Consider the following 11,543-nt stretch of genomic DNA (forward strand, 5'->3'; position numbering starts at 1 on the left):
GAATTGACGCTCTGACTTTCCACACTTCAGTACATTTATTTTAAAGCCACGGGATAACAGTTCGGCTGTAATATTCCTGCAGTCCAGGTAATGTGGTCACCAGATGTTCTTTTACGCGTGTTTATTAACAAGTAACATCGTACACTTACATTATTATGCTTTATTTGAGTACTTTCAATGTTACCCCTCTCATTTCAGCGTTAAACATTGAACTACCATCAGCTGTAGTTACACATTCAGATTGCTTTGTTGAAAACCTACAATCTTGAGGCAATTAATATTATGTATATATACACATTTTCAATTTGATGTTAACTTGAAAATGAACAATGTATATCAATCAACATTCAAGCTAATGTACTGGAGTAGCTAAAAGGCTTCTTATCATCATCATTTGTTAGGTATGCTCCAGACTGGCCCGTCCACACAGCAGCTTTGAAACAATAACTCATTTCTCCTCCATTTTTTCACACACAGTGACGTCACGATCTACCCACAATGCAACGCGGCCATATATATATATATAAATACGCCATTTTCCTGGAGGTGCAAAAATAAACAGCTAGCTAACGTAGCCAGGCAGAGCGCACTAGGTTTTTTTTCTGAATTAACGACCGAAGAAACCGCCGCATGTCTTCGGATTACATCTCTGGACTTGAGGGGTTTCTAGGTCGATACCAGCGTGAACTAGAGCTGTGTGGGTTGTCGGATCGCCCTTACAGACTGCCTGCAGATGTATGGGAAAACGACCCTCGAAAGTGGCCTTCGGTCGATTTTGGCAGCATCTACGTCTAATTTCTGGAAACACCAGGTGAATACCCCACTTGTCACTGTTATAGAGGCTTCTCAATACTCAAATTTCCCCTCCTCGACTCCCCTCCTCGACTCCCCTCCTCGAGACTTAGTCCCGCCCACAGGAGATGCGAGCGGAGGACCGAGGAGGGGAACCGAGGAGAGAGGAGGGGAAGCAGCAGACGTTTAAAGAAATGAGAACTCCTCTCCTCTGAGCGGTCATATTAAAGCGACGTCCGTTCATTATTACGTGGCAACAGCTGCATCAGCTGTCGAGTGTTTTGTCATATTTTATAATCTCTGTTAGATCAGCTGCACATTGTTCCCCCACATATTTACTTTGAGTTCATTGAGAGTGCGGTATAATGAGGCAATACCCTCCAGCTCTCCTCGTGTCTCTGAGTCCTGACTCCATCAGAGCTCCAGCTCTCCTCGAGTCTGAGTCCTGACTCCATCAGAGCTCCAGCTCTCCTCGTGTCTCTGAGTCCTGACTCCATCAGAGCTCCAGCTCTCCTCGAGTCTCTGAGTCCTGACTCCATCAGAGCTCCAGCTCTCCTCGAGTCTCTGAGTCCTGACTCCATCAGAGCTCCAGCTCTCCTCGAGTCTCTGAGTCCTGACTCCATCAGAGCTCCAGCTCTCCTCTGTCTCTCTGAGTCCTGACTCCATCAGAGCTCCAGCTCTCCTCGTGTCTCTCTGAGTCCTGACTCCATCAGAGCTCAGCTCTCCTCGTGTCTTGAGTCCTGACTCCATCAAAGCTCCAGCTCTCCTCGTGTCTCTGAGTCCTGACTCCATCAGAGCTCCAGCTCTCCTCGAGTCTCTGAGTCCTGACTCCATCAGAGCTCCAGCTCTCCTCGTGTCTCTGAGTCCTGACTCCATCAGAGCTCCAGCTCTCCTCGTGTCTCTGAGTCCTGACTCCATCAGAGCTCCAGCTCTCCTCGAGTCTCTGAGTCCTGACTCCATCAGAGCTCCAGCTCTCCTCGTGTCTCTGAGTCCTGACTCCATCAGAGCTCCAGCTCTCCTCGTCTCTGAGTCCTGACTCCATCAGAGCTCCAGCTCTCCTCGTGTCTCTGAGTCCTGACTCCATCAGAGCTCCAGCTCTCCTCGAGTCTCTGAGTCCTGACTCCATCAGAGCTCCAGCTCTCCTCGTGTCTCTGAGTCCTGACTCCATCAAGCTCCAGCTCTCTCGAGTCTCTGAGTCCTGACTCCATCAGAGCTCCAGCTCTCCTCGTGTCTCTCTGAGTCCTGACTCCATCAGAGCTCCAGCTCTCCTCGAGTCTCTGAGTCCTGACTCCATCAGAGCTCCAGCTCTCCTCGTGTCTCTGAGTCCTGACTCCATCAGAGCTCCAGCTCTCCTCGTGTCTCTGAGTCCTGACTCCATCAGAGCTCCAGCTCTCCTCGAGTCTCTGAGTCCTGACTCCATCAGAGCTCCAGCTCTCCCCGCGTCTCTCTGAGTCCTGACTCCATCAGAGCTCCAGCTCTCCACGTGTCTGAGTCCTGACTCCATCAGAGCTCCAGCTCTCCTCGTGTCTCTGAGTCCTGACTCCATCAGAGCTCCAGCTCTCCTCGAGTCTCTGAGTCCTGACTCCATCAGAGCTCCAGCTCTCCTCGTGTCTCTCTGAGTCCTGACTCCATCAGAGCTCCAGCTCTCCTCGTGTCTCTCTGAGTCCTGACTCCATCAGAGCTCCAGCTCTCCTCGTGTCTTTGAGTCCTGACTCCATCAAAGCTCCAGCTCTCCTCGTGTCTCTGAGTCCTGACTCCATCAGAGCTCCAGCTCTCCTCGAGTCTCTGAGTCCTGACTCCATCAGAGCTCCAGCTCTCCTCGAGTCTCTCTGAGTCCTGACTCCATCAGAGCTCCAGCTCTCCTCGAGTCTCCTGAGTCCTGACTCCATCAGAGCTCCAGCTCTCCTCGTGTCTCTGAGTCCTGACTCCATCAGAGCTCCAGCTCTCCTCGAGTCTCTCTGAGTCCTGACTCCATCAGAGCTCCAGCTCTCCTCGAGTCTCTCTGAGTCCTGACTCCATCAGAGCTCCAGCTCTCCTCGTGTCTCTGAGTCCTGACTCCATCAGAGCTCCAGCTCTCCTCGAGTCTCTGAGTCCTGACTCCATCAGAGCTCCAGCTCTCCTCGAGTCTCTGAGTCCTGACTCCATCAGAGCTCCAGCTCTCCTCGTGTCTCTGAGTCCTGACTCCATCAGAGCTCCAGCTCTCCTCGTCTCTCTGAGTCCTGACTCCATCAGAGCTCCAGCTCTCCTCGTTTCTCTGAGTCCTGACTCCATCAGAGCTCCAGCTCTCCTCGAGTCTCTGAGTCCTGACTCCATCAGAGCTCCAGCTCTCCTCGAGTCTCTGAGGTCCTGACTCCATCAGAGCTCCAGCTCTCCTCGTGTCCTCTGAGTCCTGACTCCATCAGAGCTCCAGCTCTCCTCGTGTCTCTGAGTCCTGACTCCATCAGAGCTCCAGCTCTCCTCGTGTCTCTGAGTCCTGACTCCATCAGAGCTCCAGCTCTCCTCGAGTCTCTGAGTCCTGACTCCATCAGAGCTCCAGCTCTCCTCGTCTCTCTGAGTCCTGACTCCATCAGAGCTCCAGCTCTCCTCGTGTCTGAGTCCTGACTCCATCAGAGCTCCAGCTCTCCTCGTCTCTCTGAGTCCTGACTCCATCAGAGCTCCAGCTCTCCTCGTGTCTGAGTCCTGACTCCATCAGAGCTCCAGCTCTCCACGTGTCTGAGTCCTGACTCCATCAGAGCTCCAGCTCTCCTCGTGTCTCTGAGTCCTGACTCCATCAGAGCTCCAGCTCTCCTCGAGTCTCTGAGTCCTGACTCCATCAGAGCTCCAGCTCTCCTCGTCTCTCTGAGTCCTGACTCCATCAGAGCTCCAGCTCTCCTCGTGTCTCTCTGAGTCCTGACTCCATCAGAGCTCCAGCTCTCCTCGTGTCTCTGAGTCCTGGACTCCATCAGAGCTCCAGCTCTCCTCGTCTCTCTGAGTCCTGACTCCATCAGAGCTCCAGCTCTCCTCGTGTCTCTGAGTCCTGACTCCATCAGAGCTCCAGCTCTCCTCGAGTCTCTGAGTCCTGACTCCATCAGAGCTCCAGCTCTCCTCGAGTCTCTGAGTCCTGACTCCATCAAAGCTCCAGCTCTGCTCGAGTCTCTGAGTCCTGACTCCATCAGAGCTCCAGCTCTCCTCGTGTCTCTGAGTCCTGACTCCATCAGAGCTCCAGCTCTCCTCGTGTCTCTCTGAGTCCTGACTCCATCAGAGCTCCAGCTCTCCTCGAGTCTCTGAGTCCTGACTCCATCAGAGCTCCATCTCTCCTCGTGTCTCTGAGTCCTGACTCCATCAGAGCTCCAGCTCTCCTCGAGTCTCTGAGTCCTGACTCCATCAGAGCTCCAGCTCTCCTCGTGTCTCTGAGTCCTGACTCCATCAGAGCTCCAGCTCTCCTCGTGTCTGAGTCCTGACTCCATCAGAGCTCCAGCTCTCCACGTGTCTGAGTCCTGACTCCATCAGAGCTCCAGCTCTCCTCGAGTCTCTGAGTCCTGACTCCATCAGAGCTCCAGCTCTCCTCGTGTCTCTGAGTCCTGACTCCATCAGAGCTCCAGCTCTCCTCGAGTCTCTGAGTCCTGACTCCATCAGAGCTCCAGCTCTCCACGTGTCTCTGAGTCCTGACTCCATCAGAGCTCCAGCTCTCCTCGTGTCTCTGAGTCCTGACTCCATCAGAGCTCCAGCTCTCCTCGAGTCTCTGAGTCCTGACTCCATCAGAGCTCCAGCTCTCTCGAGTCTCTGAGTCCTGACTCCATCAGAGCTCCAGCTCTCCTCGAGTCTCTGAGTCCTGACTCCATCAGAGCTCCAGCTCTCCTCGAGTCTCTGAGTCCTGACTCCTATTGCTTCAGAGGTTTCCCCCACAGAAACAGTGTCCACTTTTTTATTTGTACGGACATGTAAAGAAAGAGCAGGGAGCAGTGCAGCTCCTCTCCTGTCAGCCTGTGACTCCGGCACAACGTGGGACATAGCCCCCTCTGCTGGTTCACTGTGAGATCACAATGTCACAGACTCCAGAGGACCCACTGGACATGCCTTCTTAGTGGAGTCCTTGTTCCTTCACTCGCTGCAGTCTCACCTTTTCTCTCTCTCTCTGCAGCCCGATCCTAAAACCCATGTGTAACGACGTCGACCCTGAACACGGTCTCCATGGTTACCAGCTTCACGTGGCTCTCAACGACACCACGTGCGACATCATGTCCGAACACTTCTCCCAGCTCTTCTGCCGGAAAGGTAGTTGTTTTTAAGTTTTTTTTTTTTTCACAATTCATACTTATTGTTAATCTTGGGCAACCGGCAAACATGCTTTTTACTTTTCAGGACAATGAGCTTTGTTACTGTCCTCCGTGGAACATTAAAACATTAAACTTGTTATCATCTAGTTATATATCATTTGCCCAATAGCTGTGATGTATGTACAAATTCAATACACACATATTTGTTTAAAACGCACATTTCAAAAAAGCTACCAATATGTATTTTTATCTTAAACATACTGCCTTCATATCAGCGTGCTATTCTACACGTAATGTACGAGCATATACAACAACAAAAACGTTATTACCACTAAGAACCATATGACAGTTATTATATTGCTCATATTTAGAAATCCATCAAAATGTTTCTCCCGTGATCACGTTCTTCTGGAATGTTGTTAGCCTGATGGTTTCAGATGAACTGCAGTGTGTTTTTCTCTCCGATCAGCTGACATCGGTGACGGTTTGATGCGTCTGCGCGCCATCAGCAGGTCGAACGCATCGCAGCACGCGCGTCTGGCCGGCAGCGTCGGTCTTCCCTGGAGCTGTGAGACTCTGCAGGGCAACGTGCAGGTACTTCTGGGTGCTTGAACACTCACCTGTTCCCCATGGCCTTTGACCCCTGACCCCTGACCCCGGACCCATCACAGTCACAATTTGTACTTTATTATTTGCCCCTCTTGTTTGATGTTTGCTCACCGTGTAAAGCGGCCTTGGGGCTATTGAAGGCGCGAAACACATGTCATCTACTATGACTGTTATTATTAAGAGAGAAATGCATGCCCAAAACGTCCTAGTATGAAGAAGTTATTTTGAAACAGATAAGGCCTTTGCTGTGAAACGTCACAATCATTCTCGATGTCGGTGGTTCTCAAACTTTTTTCAATAATGTCATAACTCAGCCACGTCCCCCTGATCCGCGCAAACACCATTTGTTAGGGGTAAAAGGCCTACATAAAGAGGTACAGCACAGCGCTGCACCATCAGGGTCTGATTTATTAAAACAACAACATTGTAACTGAGAAACACTTAAATGCTACGTTTAAAATGTTTACAATCCATCACTAAATTCATGGCAACCCAATTTTAACATCATGCGATAACACGGAGACGACATGAGCTGCTTTGAACTGATCTTTTTAATAAGTTGTACTTAATGTAGTGAAACATCAGGAGAGGGAGAGGAAAAGAGAGCACCCCGTTTATTGTTTCCTTGAAGTATCTTTGTAATTACATGTTTGTATCATTTCATATTCCAGCTATTCCTCAAAAAACATGTTTTGGATATCATGCCATTCACATTTTAAGAAATTGTAGTTTTTGTATTTCTACCCCAAACTTCCACAAGTGGGTCAAAAATGACCCGCATGCATTTCCTACGGGAACCTTTGATTCTTATCACCTGTTGCTGTCAGGACTACATTCACTGTAGACCACAGACGACATCACAAGTGGCACCTCTCAGGAAGATTACTTTACACAGCACTATCTGATACCTGTCAGTATAATAATAATAATACATTATATTTGTATAGGGCTTTTCAAGGACTCACAGTCGCTTTACAATGTAAGGGAAGGTTAGGGGGGGGGGGGTGTAGGACTATCAAACTTGATCAACCGGCATGGATTGATGGGGGGGGGGCTTTGAGTAGACAAAAGGAGAGGAGATGAGTTTTGAAAAGGGACTGGGATACTGTGAGGGTCTCAGAATACCGGAGATCTTTGCATCGATATGTTCAAAACGGTTTTTTTCAAAATGTAAAAAAAAAATCTGAAATTATAAATAGTGAAAAATGTAATATAAAATATTTCTAATGTGAACCAAAATATAATACTAAATATTATACAAGTGAGTGTTCTTAACCAAAATGGCATGAAAACACATATTAGTCCTTTTTGACCCACTTATGGACGAGAGTAGGGTCCAGCCACTCGGGCATCGAAGGGTTAACAACATAAAACAAAGTTCAAGCATTCATTAGGCACAATAAATAAGGGCACTGAGCATCAGCTACAGTCACTTCTTTTACTGTGAAATGATACAACCGTCCCCTTTTGTATCCGGCAGGACACAGTTATGTCCTTACGGCTGAAATCATCTTGATGCTTCCTCAACATTCAGAACGGCTGCGTCTTGAGCGTGACTCTGGTGGATTTCTGTCAGAGAAAGTTCTGGTGTGTCGGCTCTGCGGTGTCCGTGCAGCTGCAGGAGACGCCCGTCTGCTACGACTACGATGGCGAGCACTTCCTGATCCTCCACCAGGACTCAGAGGGTCGGGTGGAGATGCAACTGGTGAAGGAACAGACGCGCTTTGTTGTCGTCAGTTTAGCCGTCTCTGTGGCTGTGGGCAAAGTCAACAAGCATTTCGGTACAAGTTACTGAACCTGGAACAAAAGAACGCATTACAGCCGGATGCTAGGATTATTCCAGACTGATCTGATGCTTTTTCAACAGAAATGTATCAATTATATTTTGTAAATGTGCAGTTTAAAAACATTTTTGACGATTTGTGAAACATTTTCATTTAAATACTGAATAACTCATATATTTTGAATAATATCTTTGCATCCTTCCTCATAGCTGCTTGCATCAGTTAGCTATTCACTTAAAGTATCCACTGAAATGAGAATAACGAATCATTCTTAATCACTTTTATAATAAATCATCTTTCGTGTATCCGGTGTAATCTCCCTTTTCCCTATGAATAGATTTGCTTCAGCCAACAGCCGTGTGTCCACCACCTGTGCCTTCCTGTAAAGTATCCCCTTAAATCACCATTTTAACTCTTAAGTATACCTTTATCTTTGCAAAACAGGTCTTGCTTAACACGTACAAACATTTTGTTTTCAATGCTTTGTTTTTGTTTCCTCTTCCGTGGCATTTCCACCCGAACACCCGCATTACCTCAAATTGCATTGTCAGCCATTACGCCGTCACTTTCAGATGGAAATTGAGTTTAATGTCCGCACCCCGAGCGAGGCTGGCAGCAGCGATAGAATTAGCGAGGGAGCAATTGTTAGAAACAGTAGCCGCGCTGCTGATGGACCAACGCCGCTGATGGACCAACGCCGCTGATGGACCAACGCCGCTGATGGACCAACGCCGCTGATGGCAGTAGAATAACTCTGGGTAATGGGATTTCAGAGGCTTCCCCTCCGTCTCTCCACGAGGGTCAGCGTCACCTTGAAACACATCACACACGAAATCACATCTCTCCAGGAAATGAGCCAGAGGGGAAAAGACAGCGTGTGTGATGAGGTTTTTGTTTGTTTGTCACAAGCTTCACAATTTAATTGAGACAAAAAACAAGACACTGTCGGTGTAGAATTAGAATAGAAGAATTAGAAGGGATGAAAGCCAGACAGTGACATTTGATCTCTGCTTTTAACCCATCCTAGAACCAGGAGTCTAGCACTAGGAGCAGTGGGCAGCTACTGTACAGCGCCCGGGGACCAATGGGAGTGAGGGGGGAAGGGGGGTGTCCGGTGCCTTGCTCAAGGGCACCATGGCAGGGCAGGATGTGAACTGGGACCTCTCCAAGTCCACACTCAATATTAGGTCTGGTCGGGGACTTGAACCCGACCTACAGCTCACAGTCCAAGCCCCTACTGACTGAGCCACGGCCGGGCTCGCCAGGTGCGTTTCCATCCTCCTGTTTTTATGCACATTATTAATTTGCATATTCAGGTAAAAAGAGTGCAGGAAAATAGAAGACATCTTGACTTGAATGGGATCGTTTGTGCTTCGTTTTAAAGCAAACATGTGCTGTGAAAACAGATAAATAAATCGTAAATCTGATGTTGCCTAACTAACTAAATGAAACCCACACACATGTCATATCTCCATCTTGCTTTCCATCGCCATGGTAACATGTTTCTTCTAGATAAACAATTCCTTATTATTACCGTCGTGGATTGAAAACAAACATATTTCATTCACATTTTATTTTGCAGATTTGCTCGTGTCCTAGTCACAACGTCTCCGCGTGTTTCTCTATTGTTTTAAATGTTAGCGGCTTGTTCTCTACTCCTTCCATGTCTCATCGGACGAAAGCATAAAGCAGTACATCGGGTTGCTTTTAATGTGCGGACAAATGGCATGAAGTCGGCCATTACTGAGGCTGAATGCCGTGTGTGACGTTCAGCTTGTGTTTCCATCCGAGCGACCTTCATCCCACTGTTTGCTGTCACATCAGCTGTTGCTAACGGGCAATCCTTCATTCCTCGTTTTATTAGGGAAGGGCCAAGGGTACCGTGGGCCACTTAATGGACTCGCAAGAACATAAAAGCCACTTATCCCAACGTTTGAGTCTGAGTAATGGCCAAACAAGCACTATGGATGTGGACCGTGGAGCCTTGACTGGAGGCGCGGAGTAATAGGGTAACGCTCCGGCGGTGATCTTTCTTTCAAGAATTATAATTGGAAATTCAAGAATCCATTCATACACACATGGAGAAGTACATGTGTGTGAGTGTGGGTCGTTCACCAGTAGATGGCGCTCTTTAGTAACCATGGGAGGATCCTTCACAGCACATCCTTTGACTTTGCTCTCATTTCAGGCTGTCGAAATATAATTGCAAAGAAACATAAAGGACATTTGTTTTTTATAATCAGCCGTATTCATGTGTTTTCTGTAGAACTGCACTTTGCTCTTTTTCTTCTGTGTCTTAAGTAGTTCCCATCCTTTATGTGAATCAAAATCTAAAGGACTTTAAAACCAAGTATTGATTTGAAAGTACCCACAGATTTAGTGACGTGAAGCTTCTTAAACTCGTCTTTCTGAGTGTCCTCACAGGCTAATCTCGGAAGAAAATTGCTTCCCTTTTTAGCCTTAATTCTCTCATGTGAGTGACCAGCTGGGTGAACCGTGCAGCCCGGCAGCCAATCACAGTCCTTCTTATATATGCAGTCGGCTCATAGGAGGAAAACTGAACTAATGCCCAGGAGGCTGTTTGATTATGTGTGTTTCGCTGCTCACAATCAAAACGCATGATGTCGCTTCATGTTTTCTCTCCTTTACATCGAGCCGATAAACTGATTGTCTTCAAAGCCTCTCCGGTTGATATTCTGGGCACTCAATGAAAACATCCTCTCCTCTGTCGTGAACCTTGGAGTGACCTTCACTAGCACTTTTAAATTCGACAAGCAGGTCAGCACCGTAGTCAAATCCTGCTTTTTAAAAATAAGACGATTGGCCAAGTTGTATTTATCTTTTAAAGACATAGAAAGGGTTATTAGTGCCTTTGTTACCTCGAGACTGGATTGCTCTGTATGTGGGGAGGGACCAGGCCTCAATCAAACGCCTGCAGCTAGTCCAGAACGCAGCCGCACGTCTTCTGACTGGCCCACAAAGCGTGACCGAGGGCGCCGAGCCTTCGCAGCAGCTGGCCCGAGGCTCTGGAACAGTCTGCCCCTCCATGTGAGGTCGGCCCGGACCCGTATCCGGGCTTTTAAATCCTCACTAAAACCACTTCTCTCCCTGGCCTTCGAGTCAGAGCGGAGCACGACACGTGACTAGTCCCTGGGTTTTTATATTTCTGTCTTTATCGTGATTCTAGTAAGGTGTTTTTATTACATGTACAGCACTCGGCTCGACCTAACATCGCTTTATAAATGTGCGGTATAAGAAACCTTGATTTGATAAACAATCTCCTAGTCAGTGACAGTGTTATATAAAAGGCCCATCATGCCCAGTATGATGCTGGTTTTATCCCCCCCTTTTGTAACAGTGCATCACATCCAGAAAGGAAGGATCCATCCTATCAAAGCTGCAGCTCAACCTGAGATCAAATGAATAATATGACCTTCCTGCTGCATGGTCCCAGCGCTGCCGTCACCTGCAATGATGCAACAGCATACCTGTCTTAGGTAAGGATCTGGCAAGAATACACCATACTGGATTGCTCAAGTTAAAAGAGAATTGACGCTCTGACTTTCCACACTTCAGTAACATTATTTTAAAGCCACGGGATAACAGTTCGGCTGTAATATTCCTGCAGTCCAGGTAATGTGGTCACCAGATGTTCTTTTACGCGTGTTTATTAACAAGTAACATCGTACACTTACATTATTATGCTTTATTGAGTACTTTCAATGTTACCCCTCTCATTTCAGCGTTAAACATTGAACTACCATCAGCTGTAGTTACACATTCAGATTGCTTTGTTGAAAACCTACAATCTTGAGGCAATTAATATTATGTATATATACACATTTTCAATTTGATGTTAACTGAAAATGAACAATGTATATCAATCAACATTCAAGCTAATGTACTGGAGTAGCTAAAAGGCTTCTTATCATCATCATTTGTTAGGTCTGCTCCAGACTGGCCCGTCCACACAGCAGCTTTGAAACAATAACTCATTTCTCCTCCATTTTTCACACACAGTGACGTCACGATCTACCCACAATGCAACGCGGCCATTATATATATATATAAAATACGCCATTTTCCTGGAGGTGCAAAAATA

The 11,543-nt window shown here is 47.4% G+C and overlaps 1 protein-coding gene across 1 annotated transcript; it reads left to right on the forward strand.

Moving 5' to 3' along the window:
• Window positions 1-4,917: 4,917 nt before the first annotated feature.
• On the forward strand, window positions 4,918-7,572 carry LOC117442687 (F-box only protein 15-like). The gene is made up of 3 exons (XM_034078641.2): window positions 4,918-5,046; window positions 5,518-5,642; window positions 7,192-7,572. Exons 1-3 carry the CDS (start codon window positions 4,929-4,931, stop codon window positions 7,450-7,452), a joined length of 504 nt encoding a protein of 167 aa, XP_033934532.1. The 5' UTR covers window positions 4,918-4,928; the 3' UTR covers window positions 7,453-7,572.
• Window positions 7,573-11,543: the final 3,971 nt, after the last annotated feature.

This window comes from Pseudochaenichthys georgianus, unplaced genomic scaffold (genome assembly GCF_902827115.2).
Source record: "Pseudochaenichthys georgianus unplaced genomic scaffold, fPseGeo1.2 scaffold_453_arrow_ctg1, whole genome shotgun sequence".
In the NCBI taxonomy this organism is placed as follows: Eukaryota; Metazoa; Chordata; class Actinopteri; order Perciformes; family Channichthyidae; genus Pseudochaenichthys; species Pseudochaenichthys georgianus.

Excerpts from the sequence above, each read along its gene's own strand:
- LOC117442687 (XM_034078641.2), top strand. The coding sequence starts at position 4,929 with ATGTGTAACGACGTCGACCCTGAACACGGTCTCCATGGTTACCAGCTT. Across the intron at positions 5,047-5,517 it reads CCAGCTCTTCTGCCGGAAAG|CTGACATCGGTGACGGTTTG; the intron begins GTAGTTGTTTTT and ends CTCTCCGATCAG. Across the intron at positions 5,643-7,191 it reads CTCTGCAGGGCAACGTGCAG|AACGGCTGCGTCTTGAGCGT; the intron begins GTACTTCTGGGT and ends CTCAACATTCAG.